This window comes from Zalophus californianus, chromosome 14 (genome assembly GCF_009762305.2).
Source record: "Zalophus californianus isolate mZalCal1 chromosome 14, mZalCal1.pri.v2, whole genome shotgun sequence".
NCBI classification, from domain to species: domain Eukaryota; kingdom Metazoa; phylum Chordata; class Mammalia; order Carnivora; family Otariidae; genus Zalophus; species Zalophus californianus.
Window position 1 is genome coordinate 56377163 of NC_045608.1, and position 20346 is coordinate 56397508.

The window sequence follows — 20346 nt, forward strand, 5'->3', positions numbered from 1 at the left end:
CTAAATGAGTACTTCAAAACCCCTGATTTTAAATTTCAAATACTAATTACTTCATCTGTAATTAAATTGTTCAAATTCATTTTCCATGCCTTTTTCCAGCCTGTGAGTGACCATGCAGGGCGGGGTGGAAATGATTCTTCCATCCCGTATGTAGCAAGTACGCGTGCTGGAGTGTGGACCCCACACCCACTTCTCCACCCTCCCTGCCCCTGCCCTGTAGTACAGCAGAGGATGCCAAGTCTGATTTTCGTTGTTTTCATCGTTCTCTCCGAGAGATCCACCAGCGGCCTGCGCGTGTACCAGGTGAAAGACGGGGACTCCGTGCCCCAAACGACCTGGACAGGATCCATGAAACACACGTGGCCTTTTAAGGCCAAGACCCTGATCCAAGTTGAAGGTGGGCTCTGGCTAGAGCAACCGATGTGGTTCCTCGGGAAGAAGCTGCACCTGGGACAGCATCTGTCACCGCAGCCGCCCCAGCCTGTCCCCCCAGGAGGCCTGTCCCCCGGGGAGCATTGCGGTGTCTCCTGGCACCCCACCCCCGTTCCTCTGCCCACCAGCTTTCCCTGCTTATAGTTCTCTGCCCTGGTAACGTGGTCTTGAGGGAGGCATTGGCTTGCCCGTGACCCTTCCTCTTTGACTTTATATCCAACATTTCAGGTTTTCTTCAAGCTGCCTTTGATGATGTCCTAGAAATATAATCCTTAATAGCTTTGTTTTACAAGCAATCAGCTCCTGTTCCTTCCATGTTTTTCTTTTAAAATTTACGTGAGACTGGGTAAGGCAGGGTCCAGGAATGAGTGATGAACATCTGTCAGCTCCTGCACCAGCCCCATCGTGGCTGCTGACGTGCTTGGGGAGAAGGACCCAGCATGGGTCAGACACTGTCCGGGGGGAGCCCCTCCAGCAACGTGGGTCAGGTACTGTCGGGGGAGCCCCTCTGGCAGCGTGGGTCAGGTACTGTCCGGGGGAGCCCCTCTGGCAGCGTGGGTCAGGCACTGTCCGGGGGAGCCCCTCTGGCAGCGTGGGTCAGGTACTGTCGGGGGAGCCCCTCTGGCAGCATGGGTCAGGTACTGTCGGGAGAACGCCTCTGGCAGCATGGGTCAGGTACTGTCCGGGGGAGCCCCTCCGGCAACGTGGGTCAGGCACTGTCCAGGGGAGCCCCTCTGGCAGCGTGGGTCAGGCACTGTCGGGGGAGCCCCTCCGGCAACGTGGGTCAGGCACTGTCCAGGGGAGCCCCTCTGGCAGCGTGGGTCAGGTACTGTCGGGGGAGCCCCTCTGGCAGCGTGGGTCAGGCACTGTCGGGGGAGCCCCTCCAGCAATGTGGGTCAGGCACTGTCCGGGGGAGCCCCTCTGGCAGCGTGGGTCAGGCACTGTCCGGGGGAGCCCCTCTGGCAGCGTGGGTCAGGTACTGTCGGGGGAGCCCCTCTGGCAGCATGGGTCAGGTACTGTCGGGGGAGCCCCTCTGGCAGCGTGGGTCAGGCACTGTCGGGGGAGCCCCTCCAGCAATGTGGGTCAGGCACTGTCCGGGGGAGCCCCTCTGGCAGCGTGGGTCAGGCACTGTCGGGGGAGCCCCTCCGGCAGGGCTGTTTCCTTCGGGAGAGACGGCGAATGTGGCGGACACTTGGCCCGGCACAAACTAGCTCGCACCTCCCTGCTCAGAGCTAAACGCTTACTGACTGAATGTCCCTACTTTGTCCTGATCCCCAGCAATAACTGAAGGTAATCTTGAAACCAAGTAAGAGCTCGCCTTGGGGGAGGCCAGTGATGTTTTTGTTTGGTTTCCTTCATGTGTGGCCGGTGCTTGTTGTCAGCAACCTTGACATTGGCATCAGCTCCTTGAGCTTTGTCTGGTAGGTTTACCTTGGATGGCTACGTCTCCTAGGAGTTGTTTTAATGTATTATAAAAACTTGTATTGAGTGTCGCCTCTCAGTCAGTCATGGAGATTGGCCTTGGGAACATCAAATGGTAAACAAAACAGATACAACCCCTACCTTGCCTCGTCTAAGTCTCATGGGAGAAGAGGCATAACGAGAGGGCCATATCATTGCAGAGCGGCAGCGTCCAAGCTGAGACCTGCAGGATGGGGCTTAGTCACTCAAAGTGGGGGAAGAGGAGTGCTTCCAGCAGAGGGGTTCCAGCCCGAATCCTGCCCTGTGGTCATGTACTCAGGAACACTGCCTCGTCCCTGAGAAAGTTGAGTGTGGCCGGGCCTGGGCGTTCTGACACCCCTGTCACTCCATGAGACCCCATGAGCTCCCAAAGAGCAGGGATCTCCTGTATGACACGGTTCATGGTAGGTCCTGGATAAGCATGTATTTAGTAAATAAGAGGTGTTGAACATCGTCTTGAAGCTGCTTTCTGTTAGACTTTATTGGTATTAAAATATGATACACTGCTTATAAAAAGGCCTGAAGTAACTTGATTTTCCAGAAGCTTTTTCCGCAGCAAGGCTGGCTGGTCCTTGCCAAGTCAGCATGTCCTCCCCCTGCCTCCTCTGCTCTTACCCATGTTGTTTTCTCTACCCTGTTGGCATGGCCTTTAGAGAGCCTGGCCAGTGGGACAGAGAAGTGATGCTCCAGGAGTGTTTTCTGTGGGCTTCTGCGGAGATAAAGGATCCTTGCAACCATATGGGAATCACGGGTGAGGCAAAGCATCAGCTGTCTAGAATCCTTGGGAAGGTCTTCTGCATAGGCGAGGTTTCCAGCTCACTGAAGATTTACCTTCAGATACTCGAACTGTTTTAAGTCAGTTCCCAATTTGATTTCCATTTTAAAATATAGTAGGCCTTTTCCTGGAAATTTTTAGAAGAAAATTCTTTTTCCCTTGTAACAGATTTTAAAGGGTATGATATTGCCAGTGCTTCTTGGGGGGGTGTATGATTTTGCATTTATAACCAAGGACTCTAGGCACCTGAACTCTTCCTGTTTGCTACTTTATAATTAGGAGATCGGTTGAAACTTGTAACTACCGTCAGCACTCTTGGCTTCATTAGCCCCTGCCTCTTTCTGAGCCATTGGTACTGATAAACTGTGAAACTGGAAACCACAGAACCAAGTTGTATTTACTTGTTCATGTGTTTATTTCAATGTTTGTACCTTCACTAAATGTACGCTCAAGCCAGGCGTGGTGCTAAGTACTGGAGTTACACCAAAGTGAGGGACACTGGTTCCTTGTGCTCCAAGGGCCTTCTGGAGGAGCAGAGGGTGCGGGAGCATGGTGGGGGACTGGGCAGAGCACCTCCACCGGGCTGAGGTGCCACGTGGTGGAGACTAGTGGCCCCCCAGTAATGACCCTGCATTTCTTAATCCACGAAGTGTGTAACTGTCATTGCGTAGCTTGGGCTGCAGAGGCCACTTCCCGTGTCTGTGTCATGTTCTAGATGGTGAGTGCCTGTTAGCAGCTGAGCTTCCAGTGGGCGAGATCTGACCTGACATCAGTGACCTTCCCCCCGGTTTCTATCATTATTAGTGGTGCTGGTGAATCACTTGATTATTGGAAGGTGCTGATCCTAGACCTCCCCATTGTAAAGGCATATCTTTTTTTCCATTACAGTAAGTAAATTTTAGGCCAGTATCTTGACATGGATGAATGGCTTGTTCCCCCAAAACTTCTCACTTAATGTTTTAGAGTTGGTGAGCCTTTCCTGGATCAGTTACCTTTGTTGCAAAATTGTGATTTTTCCAGTACTAACATTTCTTCTGCATTTGCTAGCAGTCCGTGTTCTGTAAAAATCTTCATATCCTCCCTCCCTCCCTTCATCATTATCAACTAGATTTTTATTTATTCAATGCATTACAGTCCCTTAGAGCCATTATTCTTTTGATACATAAAACTGCCCCACGTGTGGCTAAGTCGGAGGCACCTTCACACTGGTCCATGCTGTTCACATTAGACCGTGAGTGCATCCTGGCTTCTTGATGCAAGGCGTCCCACCCTGTACCTTCCCTGCCCCTCCCTTGGAATCCGTCACCTCTCAAGAAGCGCTCTCAGTGCCAAGGAAAATTCAAAACCAGGACGTGGGTAATAGGACTACGCGCTGCTCTGGAGAGGTCACTGCTCCCAGGCGCTGTCAGTGGCTAAACCTAGGAAACAAGAGGAAAAAAATATGCCCTTGTACTGATGTTTTTTTCTGAAGTATTCATTTGTAATCTCTTTTTTCTTGTTAATTAGAAACTCAATTATGGTGATGTTTCGAGGTTATCTAAGAATCTTTCCTCTTAAAAAAAAAAAAAAATCTTAAAATCTCTTAGGATGTGTTGTTCTTATCTCTCCAGAGGGAGAAAGGACAACTTAATCCACACTGAGAGAAAAAAGTGCTCAGAAGGATTAAATAAGTTGTCCAAGTGGACCCTGTCATTGTACTGCGTGCACTTTTTTTTTTTTTAAGATTTTATTTGAGAGAGAGAGATGGGCAGGGCAGGGAGAGGCAGAGGGAGAAGCAGGCTCCCCGCGGAGCAGGGAGCCCGACGCTGGGCTCGATCCCAGGACCCCGGGATCATGACCTGAGCCGAAGGCAGACGCTTAACGACTGAGCCGCCCAGGCACCCTGTGTGCACTTTTTCTAAGTGTATGTATGCTACTTCTGTGATCGGAGGGGGTCATTAGAGGTACCTTCTGTATACTTTTTAGTAAATTCCTTTTATATCATATATTTGCAATAGATCTAAAAAGCATCCTTAATGTTGCCAGGATTTATAATCTATTCTGGTTACTTTCAGGTGCGGCTAAATCAAGTCCAGCGTCTAAGCCGGGATCCACACCTTCTCGTCCCTCATCAGCCAAAAGGGCTTCATCCAGCAGCTCAGCATCCAGATCTGATAAAGATTTAGAAACACAGGTCATACAGCTTAATGAACAGGTAACTCATCAGCCCTGGCCCAGTCTCTGAGGGGAGGTGGGGGGAGGGAGCAAACGCCTGTAAGCCTGAGGTAAGGACGGGGGGGCAGTGGTTTCAAGCAAGTAGGGATTAAAGAAATTGTTCAGGCAGATAAAATCAGTGGCCCACTAGGAATAAAAGATATTAGGGGGTGCCTGGGGGGCTCAGTCGTTAAGCGTCTGCCTTCGGCTCAGGCCATGATCCCAGTGTCCTGGGATCGAGCCCCACGTCAGGCTCCCTGCACCGCGGGAAGCCTGCTTCTCCCTCTCCCACTCCCACTCCCCGTGCTTGTGTTCCCTCTCTCTCACTGTCAAATAAATAAAATCTTTAAAAAAAAAAAAAAAGATGTTAGAAATCACAGCTATACATTAAGACAGAAGGACAGAGGACTCAGCCCCAGGTAAATGCAGGTTCGTAGGCCAACGTCTCACTCCCCACACCGCAGGGCCGATCATAAGCTCCAGGCTAGACCACGGCCTCTGCCCACTTCTGGCCAGTCTAGATACCATTCAACACTGGAGTTAGGGTTAGTCTCTCTTCCTCCTTCCTTTACGTCAGCAGGTATTTGTCAAGCCTATTTGATGGGACAGACCCTATGCTTGGTGCTAAAAACATAATGGTAGTAAGAGAGAGAGACCTTAGACCTTCCCTTCCCTCGTAGGACTCAGAGCAGTTATCCGGGGTAGACGGATTATGCCAGCAAAGTGAATACCTAACACTTCCCACCACAGAAGTTTGATGTCACAGGAGCACCGAACCCAAAACTGGGGCGTCAGAAAGGCCACAGTTGTGTTTTAACTTGAAAAATGTTCTTTTTTGTCTAAATATAGCTCTCCTGTCATTGAAATTTTCAATATAAAACTTTAAGTATGCTGTCTACCTAACAATAGGTATTTTTGCCTCAGATTATGTGTAGTTTAAAGGTAATAAAATGATTGGTAGCATAAGGCCCACTGCAGAAGCCACCTCCCCTGACCCTGAGTTGAGAAGAGCCCTTTATCCCAGCTGCTCCCACCACTGGGAGAGGAGCTTTTATTCACCGTTCTTAGGCTCTTCCCAGCCAAGGGGCCGGGCCGTTCCCGGTGATTAATCTGATCCCTGATGAGCCAGCAAGAGTCTGGAAACAGTTTTTGAGATAATTGTATATTTGCAATCAGGAGTCAAGTTTAAAAGCAGGCAGTTGCTTAGCTAGGGTGTTTCTTTACAATTCTGATCACTTTAACGAAAACGGTGAAACCTGAAGTCATCCAGTGGGTAGGACTTTGATTTAGAAACTGTGGAATGTTCCACCTACCTGCCGATTCTCATTTTGAGCCCATATGGAATTTCCAGTAACAGGTTCTTTTCAAAAGGTCGGTGGGACAGCCATAATGAGCTGTGGGCCACATGCCCAAGGCTCTGAGCAAATCCGAGTAGACTTAGAATCAGGCGTGGGTCTGTGACACCTTAGACTTATAACCCTTTCTCCTTAGGAACCCAAGTTCTTTCAATATCTTTATTATCTCTTGTTCTGTCACGATCTCTCTCCTCCCCGTGGTCGTCTTCTACCACACCTAGCTAGGTTTCCAGCCTTCCAACCCAAAGTGTAACCACACAGAAACCTCAAGATCCTTCCTGCCCTCTGCCATTCGCCTTAGCCAGCTGGACCCCCTTCCTCTCCTTGGGCCTGGCTCCGTGCTCCCATTAGCCGTCTAGTTACGCAAAGAGCCTCCCATTCCCCAGGGAACCCAGCACCACGTCCTACCATCCAAAAGTGTCACTCCAGAGGGGAGAGGGAGAAGAACAAGAGGGGCTTCCCAGTGGTCTTATAACTCCTTTATTACTTCAGAAGGGCTTCGCTCCCCCGCCTGCCCCCGTGTACATCAAGGAGGGGTGTGTCTGTTTGCCGCCCTCCCCGCGACCTGGTCCCTCAGAGGGAAGGTCACACACCCTAAATTGTGAGTGTTCATTCAGCTGTTCACTGAGCACTCACTCCAGATCCAGATCCGTGTTTCTGTGTTCTCGCTCCCTCCGTTTTCTGTCCTGGCTGACACTGGTGGGTAGCCACAGAGGCATCACTGTGCTGGGACGGAGGACTCTGGGACGAGGAAGGGCTGGGTGGAAATGCCTAGGCTGGAGAGTGAATTACAGTCATAATAGAGGAAGCGATGAGCGCCATGAACTTGAAGAATTCTCATTTACTTGGCCTCCTGCCTCTATTCAGGCGGTCTCCCATGACATACTATAAAAGTACCACTGTGCTAGGCAATTCCAGTGATAGAAATGGATCAAAAGACAGAGGGGAGGGGCGCCTGGGTGGCTCGGTCAGTTAAGCGTCCGAGTCTCAGTTTCAGCTCAGGTCATGATCTCAGGTTTGTTAGATAGAGCCCTGCATTGGGCTTCCTTCTGGGCGTGGAGCCTGCTTAAGATTCTCTCTCCCTCTCCCCCCACCCCTGCTCTATCTTAAAAAATGGGAGAAGGCAACATGACTAAAATCATGAGGGCTGTATGTGGAGAATGGGTTAGCAAGCAGGCAGTGGGGGGAGTCACTGCTGTGCCCAGGGGCCCCCAGGGGCTGGAGAGTGGGCATTGGTTGGCTTGGGCAGCAGGGCTGTGAGGACCCATGGTGTGCGGATGCTGAGAGGGAGGGGGGATTATTGAGAGAAGGGAACTTGCCCTTCTTGTCTCTTCCTCTTGACTTACTCCAAGGTCCATCCCCAGTGTCCTCTCTGGCACTCTGGCTTCTGCAGTGATACCTGAGGGTACAGCGTGGCATCGGTCTTCGTGAGTGGGCCTGTGAAAGTGGCCTTTCCTTTGCCAGTTGATCTATCCTCATACACTTCAGCCCCTGACGGTTTTTACTAGGGATGTTTATAGCTGCGCATCCATTACCTCGTGCATCTGGAATACCACCAGAGGCCAACCTGGGCTGGATATTTCTACAGAAGCCTCAGCCCTTTGTATGTTGTACAGACCAAAGCACTCTCGAGAGGCAGCAAACCTATTTTCCATGGGTCGAATGCTTCCAGAGACCCTTCTTGCCTCGTCCAGGGAGAGCTCACAGGCTCAGACACCTCAAGTGCCACAGATCTGTCTGCAGGCACCAACACAGGCTTCTGACGGACTCTGTGGCCAAGCCTCAGGAGGGGGTTGGTTTATTTTAAAACAAGGAAGGATTTCTAGAATAAGGGAAGTTTTCTTTTTCCTGTACTTAAGCTGCTGGTTGCCTTCATTTTTTTTTTTTTTTTAAATAAATAACCCAACCATCATATCATCAGAAATAAGAGTGAAAGCTAGTGAATGAGGCTCAGCTGCCTTGTGAGCAGCATGTGAGGGGGTCTGCGAGGTGAACTCTGTGGGGCCATATCCCTGAGTCTTAGGCCAGGTACGCAGGAAGGGGATGGACACTGCATGTGCTCGGTGTGTGTTCCAATGGATCAGTAATTCCGGCCAGATAAATAGCATGTACAAAGGCCCAGCATTATTAGAGAAGAAAATTTCCCCTTCCAAAGGTAATTTTTGGAAATTCTGTTAGGGTAATTTCAGTACACTGAATGAGAGATTTGACCTGAGGGTGACCATGAAAGATTTAATTCATCTCCTAAAGGATATTGTCTGCATAAATCTAAATGCACAAGGGGTTAAAAAAAGAAAGGGAGGGGGAGGATTCTCAGCAGGAACAGGGTGAAGGTTTGGGCCTGTGTGTAGCTGCTATGCCCATTTGGGATTTGAGACCCAGTCTATTGACGCCACAGTCAGTGTCCCTTCAGCCCAGGTGATACTGCTTCCCCCTTCCCTATACCATCTCTGTCATCTGTATCAGAGGCCGCACAGCCCTCGAAGTTTGTGGAACCAGCCTCCAGGGGAGAAAAGGGGAATGAAGGGCTGTTTTGCTGAGGGAATGGGGCTTCCTTATCTTGCTCTTTCCCCTGCACTCCCTACAGTGTCCCCAGAGCCAGAACCAGACGAGTTAAGACCAGTCCACTCAGCCGGGCTCTCCGTCTCACCCAGTTGTCCTTGTAGCTGAGACCCAGTTTCTCAGTAGAAAGCGTTTGTCTACAGTGGCTTCAGGACATTTATGAAGGGATCCAAAATGAAGGGCGGCTCTTCCTGCAGGTTTTCTGAAGAAAGGAGGGTCCTCAAAATACATCTAGAATAACCACAGTGGCAGCCTCTCTCATCTGCCTCCCCTCCCTGCAGAGGATGAACAGGGTAGGATGTGCTCTGGCCCGTGTTAGCAGGAGAGGAGGAAAGCTTGCTCAGAGCCCGGATGCAACCGTGTCGGGCAGAACGATCCGTCCCACAGTGGTTATGAACACTCAGTTGGCAGACGGGATGACCAGAGTGCTGTTGAAGTCGGACGTGTGGCCCAGGCTCAAGCTCCATTGCACATCTCTTGTTTCATGTTTAGGGTCTTTAGAGGCAGGCGTAGTTGGCCACGTTTCTTATACTGTTTTTTGGTCTTGTTTTTTTTTTTTTTCCTTCTACCCTCACTCCTTTGCAGGTACATTCATTAAAACTTGCCCTCGAAGGTGTGGAAAAGGAGAGAGATTTCTACTTTGGCAAGTTGAGAGAGATTGAGCTACTCTGCCAAGAACACGGGCAGGAAAATGATGACCTCGTGCAGCGACTAATGGAAGTCCTCTATGCTTCAGAAGAACACGTAAGTGTGAGGAGAGCCCTTGACTCCTGCCTTCTAAAGCGATGCTCTTGGTCAGGGTGCAGTGATCAGTGTGCCTTCAACTGCTGCCCTGGGATCTCTGAGAATTAGGACTCAGCCAGTGCATTTGTTATTCCCAGAGGAATAAGTATCATTATCATCTGATTCATTGACCCATGCTTGTGGGCTGTGCATTCATGAAGTAATCTGGGAACAGATGAGTGGATGGGGGTGGGGGGAGAGTAGGAAGACTGATTGAGAAAAACAGGTATCAAGTGGTTTTCAGCTCTGAGCAGCTGAGCAACAAGAACGTGTGTAAGGATTCTTCCTGACGGAGTATGGTTAGAGGAAGAATTCGCCTAGGTGTTTTTCCCATCCCCATAAGCCCCCCCACTGCCTGTTTTTATTTCATCACTGGTTGTCTTGGTTACTCATTGCCAGTGCAGACCAGCACTATGCAACAGCCCTTAGCTGAAAAATATTTTTAGAAGGGCTCCTCTGGGGGTGTCTGGTGGCTGGCTCAGTCAGAAGAACATGCAATTCTTGATCTCAGGGTCATGAGTTCAAGTCCCATGTTGGGTATAGAGATTACTTAAATCTTAAAAAACAAAAATTTAAAAAAACGGGGGGGGGGGGGGCAGCGGCCTCCTCTACGGGCAGGACCTGGCAACCAGGGCTTGCTCCTCAGGCGTGGGAGGGAGAGGGGGTGGGAGGGGGGCCCAGGATGTGGATGCTGTCCTGCTGAAGGACAGCAGCTATGAGGAACAGCAGAGGAGCAAGACTTTCAAGACTCAAGGACAGGAAGGGAAGGGGGGGTAAAGGGTAGAGATGAAGTCAGGTACCCCCAAATCTGCCTGTGCAGGGAGTGAGGGGCCCCAGCAGCAAGGCAGGAGTGGGAGCCTGCCAGAGAGCCCCCCCCACCGTGGAAAGTGGGAAGGAGGGGGCTGGGGTTTCAGGCTCTTCCCTAGGCCAGGCTGAAGCTGGTAGGAGGTCTGAGTCTGTTGGACCTGGAGCCCTGGGGCCATACCCAGGGCTCGGGGGCCAAGTTGCGTGTGTTCATACTTCGACGGAACGGGAACAAGTCACCGGCAAGTTTACTTTATGACTTACTCCAGCCCAATACCAGACAAATGTTTACTCCATGTAAGATTTGAAATCCTAGGGATGAGATTTTCTAAAACAGCCCATGGTTTGAGGACTCTCCACCACATTTTTCATTCCCTCTCCCCAGCCCAGATTTTTTTTTTTTTTTAAGCTTCTTTCTCAATCATCGGCTCAGACTGTAGATCTTGAAGCGCTGAGAAGCTTCCTGTCCAGGTCCCAGAGGCAGTGATGGCTTCACAAAATACAGTTCTCAGTGTTTTCAGATCTGATGGCAGAAACTTACTGATTTCTAGTGTGCCTGCACCAGCCTGAGTGCTTGGTACTCTGTCAGGTACTACGTGAGTTACGGTTATTCTCCTCACAAGCTTGTTGGAGGCTAAATCCAACGTGGTCTCCCCGGCGCCGCAAGTCTGAACGACCGGGCCCACTGACAGGAGGAGGGCAGTGAGCAGCATCAGAGCGTCCCGGCCCTGTGCTGTCGGTGGGAGGAGAACCCTTCCGACAGCCACCCCAAGCCAGGTCTTGTCCCGAGAGGGAGTCCTTGGGCAGGGGCCTGCTCAGGTGACCTCCAAGTTTAGGGTTGACACATGTCCCTGAGTTCTGGCTCACGGTAGGCAGGGCCAGCCCTGGGGGAGAGCTCCTGCCTTCTGAGTGTGACTTTGGGGGATTCTGCCTGGTGCCCGTTCTTGGGTTAAACACAGACGCACCCTACGTTACCATTTCAGGGGCAGGTATTCGCTGGAGAGGCTTCTTGTCTAAGGCTTTATTTGGCGATGGCTGGTCTTTGATTCTTGGAGTCAAACAATCCGAGAATAGAATGTTTGGAAGATGTAGAAATCCAGATGGGAGTTTGCGTACAGAAGTAAACAGGGGCAGTTCAGTTCACGGTTGTAGAAACCTGATGGAAGTTTCCAAAGCAGATCACCAGACTGCTGTCTTGTGCCCCTCTTTATCATTCTCGGGATCTTTTCCCTTCGGGGCCACAGGTATCTGGACTTAGTCATTGCTTAGCTGCTGCCTTGTCCATCTGTCAGCTGAGTTGCGCCTGCCTGTATAAACACACACTTAATTCTTGAGGTACTGTCACAAAAGTCACTGTTGAGTGACCTAAAGATTCCTCCCTGCTCAACCAAGAGCTCGGGGGAAGAGCCTGTGCTTCTGTCATTGGACGAACCCTGGGTATACAGAAAGGGGACAGAGCCACTGTCTCAGCGAGGGATCACGAACTGGACGAGGTCAGGTATGACACATGTGGTGAGCACAGAAAGACAGCCGGGAGTGACAAGCGAAAACTTCACCGAGAAGAGGACATTTGGGTTGGAGTTGAAGAATGACCGGGAAGAGCAGCAGGGAGAGGGCTGTTCAGGCCGAGGAGAGCGGGTGAGCACAGCCCTGAGGAAAGAAGAGCCCGATGGGGACGGTGTGAGTGGGGGCAGATGAGCCTACTGAGTGCCACCTCCTTCTAGGAAGTCAGGAGCCATGGGAGCTCCTCGGCGACCCTTCCTCCTTCCTTTGCCCGCATTTTCCTCCTGTAGTAGGCAAGAGCCGCCTTCATACAGGCTTCCAGCTTGCTTCTCTTTCTAATGATTATCATGAGAATGAGGAACTCTAACAGGCTTGCTTCACAGCTAAACCTTCAGAAAGATGTGATGGATTGATATGCAAATACTAGAATTTAGCCTGTAGTACTCCAGGGCATTGTCTGGCATAGGTTCTGCCTGGCCTCCTACTTCCATGTGTGTTTAAGTTCTTCCTTCTTACATAAGAAAATTTTTCTTCTTGTGAGCTTACACAACATGGTGTGAGCTGGGAGCACTTGGCTGTGATATGTAGTATGACCGCCTCAGCATTCCAGATACGTCCTGCAGACCTTCACCCCACCTTATCATGCACCCCTAGCATTAGCAATCCCTTGGTAAGCTGGGAGGTTTGCTCTTTAGCCTAGTAAGAGTGGTCTGGGGTCCATAGTTCCTGCAGGTGGATGATGTCACAGAGTCCCCTAGCTCAACAAGGAGGAAAAGGAGACCGGTGGTGAGGTCTGATCTCATGGGTTCCTGGTCCCACACGGTGTTTGAATCCATGGGTTTGACTTTCAGTCCTGGGTTAACCCCATTATCCCACGGTTAACTCCCAACTGTGCTGTGAGCAAACCATGAGTTTCTGTAAAATGTCAAAACAGACCCTCAGTTCTGAGGTCTCCCATGCACCCTAACATGTACTAACCAAGTAAGGAAAGCACACTTGTGACCTGCCAGAGTCCTAGCAGTAGGAAAGGAAGGCACCCTGCTAGCAGTAGAGTTAGGATGATGGATAAAATAGCATCCCTGACCCTTTGAGGCGGTGGGAGCCTGGCTCGAGGGGCAGCCAGCCAGTGGGCTCGTGCACGCACAAACTCAGGCCTGCATCCACTCAGGACTGTGGGGCATAACCTGACGGAAGCCGAACCAGGCGGTGAAGCTGAGCAGAGTAGCGGATGCTGGGGTGAAGGTAGGGAGAGTGGCAGCAGGAAGGAACGCGGGGCAGAACAGATGCCGGGGAGTTCCCAGGACCACTCGATTTCTTTTTTTGCCCCTAGACAAGAGGGAGAACACTGACTGGAAGAGGCTCGTGACTTTCCCTGTCTCATACTATCTGCACAAGAAATACTCCCATACTCCCACAGGAAGGCCACTCTCAGTTGAGGCACTAACTTTCGGGCGCCGAGGACCACCTTCATCCTGCACACAAAGCAGTAGGATGCTGCAGTGAGGGCCCGGGGATGAGTTGGCAGAGGGGGAGCCGGGGGGACATTCTGAGGCCAAAATCCAACATGGTTAAGTCATGAAGGAGTGGGGGCGGGGGCAAGGACAGCATAGTGCATAGTGTGGGCAGAGGGGAGGATCTTGGGCCTTAGCACATCAGCAGGGGGGTGGTCCTGGGCATGGGGAGAGCTGACTGTTACTAAATAATATGCGTCTGGACACCGAGCCAGTAAGGGACAGCACTAGATTTGAACCAGGGTCTTCAGTGTGATGTTCCTTTTGACTGTTGTCACAGAAAAGGTTACTTTTTAAAAACTTTTCACTTCTAGAATATATTTTAAAGAGCTCTTCCACCAAGAAATAATTGCAGCTCACCATAGGTATTATGAACCGAACAATATTCTAGGCACCTTCTTGAATTCCTTGACTCCTCAGTGAAACTCAGTGAAAACTGTTAGATGAGTGCTCCTGTTATAATGGAGCAGGGAAGCATCTGGGTCCATGCATGGGCTCATGGGAGCGGGAAAGCCCTGGTCCCGCAAGGTGGGCCTCTCCCCAGTCCATGTGGGACGCTGCGGGGCCTCCCCCCGCCACCCCAGTACCTCGTTCCAGCTGAAACCTCTCCGCCTGTCCTGCAGGAGGGCCACCCGGAGGAGCCTGAGGCTGAAGAGCAAGTCCACGACCAGCAGCCCCAGCAGCCGGAAGAGTACTGAAGCGTCCTGGCCGCTCGCGCCTTCAGCTGTGCGTGGGAACTTTTCTTCTGGAGAAACGCGTGGCCTCAAGCTCAGCCGTAACCAGTCGTTCCCAGTCTGCCGTTAACATCAACGCACTGTTGCATCCGCCAGCCACCGCGCTCGGTTCCCATTTCCTTTGCCAAGACCCATTAGCAGCCGGCCGTTGGGCGGCCTGAGAGATCACAGGGTCACATCCCTTCTACTTCACCACTTGGCTGCTTGAGATTGATTCTGCTCTTTTCATTTCTCAAACTCCCCCCTTCCCAACACCACCCCTCCTTTTATCCTGGTGTGAAACAATGGTAATTTGATATATGGTATTTATATCGGCATTTCTCAACCAGTGTCACTAGATGTCACACATTCGTGGTGCTTTGATGTTTGCAAGTCTAACCTCTAAAGGTAAATTTGGTCAAATAAATTGGAGTAAAGGGAAAGAGATACTTGATATGAAAGCCATAAGGGCAGTGACTCGTTTTATAGGAAAAAAAAAAAAAAAAGATGGAATCAAAACTAGGACTTCAGGGCCCAGCAGTATTTCTCCCTGAGCATGGTAGACAGCTACAGTTAGTCAGGGACAACACCATCTCCGCTTCGCCCTCCGACTGCTCGCCCCTCCCCTCCCACACCCAGGTTCTCATGCTCTTTTCTTTCTCAGGGTCCTCTTTGGTAGGCAGCCACTCTCCCCAAAAGCTGTCATCAGTTACCTACAGTCCACAGGGGGTCTGCATAGGTGCAGGTCCTCCTGCCTCTCTGGCTTTCAGCCCAAAGCCTGTCCTCCGCACTAGGGGGCTCCTCCTCCAGAACGACTTCAGGGTGTGCGGCCCTGAGGGGCAGGGCTCTGCGTCGTGCTGCACGCTCGCTGGAAGTGAAGACCTTCTTACCGGGAGCATCATTCCAAGGGTGACTCCTGATTCTGAAGTCTGGTGTTGACACTGGAATGACAGCACAGGAAAAAAATCCCTGACTCCCCATACCTTCTGGAATAAGGAATTTCCCCTCGTTAATACTAAGGCCCTCCTTGTCATTGACCTTTGATAACCGTGGCAATTCATAAATAGAGGAAACATTAATGAATTAAAAGCATTCCTTATTTTTTTAACTAATATTTGCACATTTTCTTAGTATCTTTCCAAATCTTTGCCTCTTTTATTCCTTTGACAGATGGTACCCCTTCCTGGATCATTCATTTCACTTGGTTTCCAACTTTAGATTTACCTCACTTGTTATTGGACTTAGCAGGTGCAGCAACAACAACCAACAAGTGTGCCCACCCCACTTGCCTCTTAACTGAAAAGCTTCAAATAAATTTCTGAAATATGTATCATAAAGCTTTGACATTTCTTTATTAATTGGTGAAATACTAATTCTCAATTCTAGCTTTGGAGCTTTCCACCAAAAGAAGTCTTCTCAAAATCTTTTGCAGCAAAGTGGCATTTGAGTTACAGGTGAACAAGATGGCTTGTATTTTTGAGGTTATTCCAACACGCTGTGCATAACTGGACAGACGTTCTGTGGTGTTCGGTTTCCCTTTCTTCTCTCTCGCGCCTGCTCTGCACGGCGGCGACCCCTCTCTCTCTGGCTGGCCAGCCTGGCTCCCGGCAGTGACATCCTCCCGCACCTGCGCACAGGCAGTGGTTGTGCTATGCTCAGCCTCGTGCTCAGCGGTGTGCTCCCTCCCAGCCATTTGTACGGACCTTCCTTTTGGAAAAATAGCTCTTGTAAAGAGGCACAATGAATAATTCCAGGCGGATGTTCCTTGGGTGGTTCCTCGGCAGGGTCCGCTCAGGAATACCCAGTGCCAGGTGGAAGGCGGCCCGGATTCCCGGCCTAGGGGTGGGGGGGATGGCAGCGCAAGCTGCCTAAGCCTCGCCGGCACCAGCCGCTCTGTCTCTCCCCCAAAGCCCCAGCCTTGTCAGCTATGAAAACCTACTTTCCCCAGTGGTCATACCTGATTCTCCATCCCTGAGTCTTAGCGCCAGCTATTCACGGATTTAGCGAAGAGCTACATGTTCCTCCTGTCCGCATCTGACCCCTCTTCCATCGTGCCGGGTCACATGTGACATCACCGATGCTTTGGGGAATCTTGAACAGCTAGGGTTCTCCGTCGTCTTCGGCTGCACCCCAGCTTCGGTGCAGACCACCTCCTTTCCTGGGGCTACTCCTTTCTCCCCGAGGGCTGTACCCTGTCATCCTCCCATCTGGGCGGAGAAGCATCCCGTTGTGGGCTCGGCCCGCCCTCTCAGAAGCCGGACTTCATTGTTAGCCACGCGGCTATGGCTGGTGATAGCACTTCCCCTGCTCGTGTCAGATAGGAAGTGATTGAAGCAGGGGGCAGAGAGAGGGCCCGTCTTCTTTCTAAGCAGAAAAGCATAAAAAGGAAAGACAAAGACAAACACCTTGTTGAGCAGAGAGAAGTAAACTCCAGAAGGGAACCAAGAATTCCTCCCTTCCCTGGTGAGTATTTCCATTATTCCGTTAAGGTTTGATATGCATTCAGATTACTTTTACTAAATAGTACACCATAAATCTTTTGTTATATATTCAATGTAAACTGAAGGAATGTAAACATATGTATTGTTAATTATAAATAGAGATAAGTAATGACATCATAGATGAAAAAGTCTTATTCAGATGTATCACATTCATTTTACATTACCCTATTGTCGCATGGTAGAATAGTTTTTTTGTCTCTGAATATGTGAATAACTTGACTTGCGTTTATCTTTTTACATATTTAATAAAAAAAGTATATGTTAAAAGGACTGGATTTACAGATTCTTACATTTTTATGCTAAGGTTTCCTTCCGAGTGAGCATGTGTGTGTGAATAGGCTATTTATGTGGAATCCCGCATCTACCCACATTTTTTTTATGATTGACAAGGTGGGGGGGTCAATGGATGGCAAATGTTTTAACAGGAATTAAAAATTAGTATCTGATATCAAATGTAGCAGCTGTGATACCTTTTTAAAAACTTTACCAAAAAAAAAAAGTAAGCCATTCCCTTAGGAAAGATTGCACTTGCAGGCATACAGAAGCCTCGCTCCTGCAGCTCCAGCCTGCTCCATCCGGACCAGACAGGGCTGGGCAGATAGGAAACTGGGGGAGCAGCAAGCAGATGTTTCCAAGCTTCATGGCAAAATGACGTAGGATGAGCAAAAGCTCTCAGGTTCAGTGCATTCTCCCCCTCTAGGTTGACAACTTGGACCAACAGTGATGATTTCTACACACCAGTAGAATACCAACTCATAGGCACAGGAATAGGTGAAGAAAAGAAATGCCTTAGAAGTGGCGAGGCTGGAGAACAGGGGACAGCAGCGTGTGGGAGAGTTGGCCCAGGAGATGGCAGGTCACGGAGGCTCAGCCCATGCACTCCCCACCCTGACGGGATGCTAGCCTGCCCTAAACTGCTTTCAAGCACCACCTAGAGGCCAGTTTGGTTCCTATACTCTCCTTTGGCGACTATTTCCCATCCACTTGCCTTTAGGCCCTTTTAAGCAGAGAAGTGGGAAAGGGACCGAAAACAAATATACTACCACTTTTCTCCATCTGCACTCACATCTGCACTGGGTAAGTGTGTGACAGAAGACTGAGCTGTTACCTGAGTTGGGAAAGTTCATGCTCAAAACACACGTGTTTCCATTTCATTCCGCCAGCCCTGGGATCTTAAACACTAGCTCTCCCACTTAGACTCTATCTGCACACAAATTGTCCAGAATACGTGTGCTCCATCTTACCTGAAAGGCACACCGGTGGACTCTAGGAAGCACATCACTAATGGTACAAAAGGGGGGGGCGGATAATAGGTTTGCTCCACGTATTAAATCTGACATCATCTCTAAAAATTGAACATGTTCCTACTGGGACTATGGGATTATGGGTAGGCCCATGGCGGGGGGGCGGGGGCAGAAAGGGGTTCATGTAATTCCACTAAATTCAAGTTATACAATGCCAGTTCTCTAAAATGAAACCGGTAACTTCATTTCTGGCCTTTAACTAGTCTTCCTCTTCACCGCTAGACACAGCTCCTGTGATCCTTCCAGCCACTGTCACTCGCAGATATCACTGACCCACCCTCTCGGCCCTAACGCCCTGTTGCCAGACTGCGCAAGTGTGACAGCAGGGCCGCTCCGGTTCTGGAGAGCTGGGAACTCAGACGTCCACCACTCACTGGAAGAGTTCTGGCTTTGTTGCCTAACGGAAGGCAAACCTTAAAATCCCTTGAGCCCTGGTAGGAGTCCTCACAGGGCACTGGGACTTCAGATCACAGGACTGCCCAAGGGCAGGACCCCCCCTCCACAGCCCCCACACCTTTTACAGGTAGGGCTCACACAGAAGGTGTGTTCGCTGAGGTGTCCCACCTACTGTGTTGCCATGAGGATTGTGGAAGGCCCAGCCGAAGCTTACTGAATGCATTTTTCTTTTTCACTGAAAATGTTGACTCTTTTTAGCTTGTCAAGCTTAACTTCTTAAACCGGTTGCCCGTGGTATTTTGTAACCATTTTCTTAAGACTGAGTATAAATGAAGTGTTTTTAAAGGGTAATAACATCTCAACATACCTCTGAGTTTATGATATTCAGTAGGAACTAGCCCAGTACCTAAATGGGTTCTTTTCCTTCTATGTAGCAAACGTCCCTCATTTTTACATTATACTATTTCTCTAGGTCTTGAAGGTTATCTCTATAATTTTTTAGGTGTGTTTATCTTACTAAAATGTTTTGGTTAAATCTGACTGCTCTCACACGTTAATTTCTAACCTTTAGAAATTAGAGAACAAAGAGTTCCCATAAATGCGCTCACAATTTTTATCTGATCTAAATTCACAGACTACCACTAGGACACTCTCTCCTAATCTGACATATTTATGATACAGATGAAATGTGACCTTCTCCCAGGAAACCTTTTTTTTTTTTTTTTACCAGCTTCAGAGTTTTTCCAGAGTGAGAGACTAGAAAATCACCTTAAATGTCAGTCTCTCAGAGGCTAAGCTCTCTCAAAGATAGGTTCAGGGATCATCCTGTCCTGCAGACACAGACACTGTCCCATCACATGAGCAAATTATGGGGGAGGGGGCCAAGAAGGAAAATGTGAATTTTACCTCAAACATCTTCAATTTTTCTTGAGAGTGGTTTTGAAACTAATGTCACAGAACGCTGACCAGTCACAGCTAAAATATCAATACAACATCCCAGGTCATCTGGCTTTCCTTTTTTAAATTTTGGTAACATTTCCTCGGGGATGAAAAACACACTCCTTTTAAAGATTTAATAGGCACAGAATGAACATTTGTATTTGTCATACCTACAGATCTAAAAAGGCTCAAATGTACTAATTTTTCTGAGAACGTAATGTGGGAAATTGCAGACAGGTGGTTGTATCTCTACCGTCTTTCCTAAGCAAAGACTTGACAGTGTAGATAGTCCCTTGTTAGAACACAGTTTTGTTAGCCTCTGAGTATTACAAAGAGGCTCCAAACATTTATTTGAAAACACTCCTAATAGTTTACACGCAATCTAAAAACCATCTGCCGGACCACACAGCCATAGGTAGACTCAACACGTGACATGATGGAAAAGCCTCACGTAACTCCTTACTATCCTAACTGAGAATGATGGCCATGCTCGGGCATCCTGTGCGGTGGTGCTCTGTCACTGCACTGGTTTGCAGGCCGTGAAAGGCCTTTGCCATTTTCTGATGGGGCTATGTATGCTACCTTCCACAAAGAAAGTGGTGCGTTTCTCTGGAGAAGTGCCCCCAAATCCAATATGGGTGTGCTTTGGGGCTGAACTTAGGCTTTTGAAGACCTAGAAGGAGGACTCTGGACCAGTGCTGCCTGTCGGAGCTGAGCCTCCAAGAGCTTTCAGCTCCCTCGTCACTCCCTACTTTTCCAGTTCAGGGGCAGTCATGATTTTCCTACCAAAGGAAAGAGAAGGAAAGGGGACAGTGGTATAAGAGATGATCCCTCCTACTTTCTAAGATACTTTAAGAATAATCCAGTATCCTTCGAGTCACTTGTCCCTGTTTTGGAAAACAGCATGGGGGTTGGGAGACAAACTCGAGCCTGTCCTCAACCCAGGTGCGGCTCAACAAGAACAGATTAGCTTGAGGCAGGAGCTGTGTGCTCACTTCAAAGGACAGGCAGGGTAAGAACCCAGGCCCTGGGGAGGGGGGACTGGCAGCCCAAGGCCAGCTGAGGTGGGCAGGAGGCAAAGGGCTGGCAAGAGGATTCCACCAAGGCTGCAGCT

At 49.7% G+C, this 20346-nt stretch overlaps 1 protein-coding gene across 5 annotated transcripts in view; it reads left to right on the forward strand.

The window, feature by feature from the left end:
* The window catches only part of MAPRE2 (microtubule associated protein RP/EB family member 2), a 159939-nt gene extending 143051 nt beyond the window's left edge, over positions 1–16888 (forward strand). For 4 of the 5 annotated variants that reach the window (XM_027576016.2, XM_027576015.2, XM_027576017.2 and 1 more), the window contains exons 6-8: positions 4723–4862; positions 9364–9522; positions 14003–16888. In XM_027576016.2, the coding sequence (XP_027431817.1) occupies positions 4723–4862; positions 9364–9522; positions 14003–14077 (374 nt within the window). In that variant the 3' untranslated portion in view covers positions 14078–16888. The remainder of the gene's footprint in view (positions 1–4722; positions 4863–9363; positions 9523–14002) is intronic. The other variant, XM_027576014.2, reaches the window with a different exon arrangement.
* The last annotated feature ends 3458 nt before the right edge of the window (positions 16889–20346 follow it).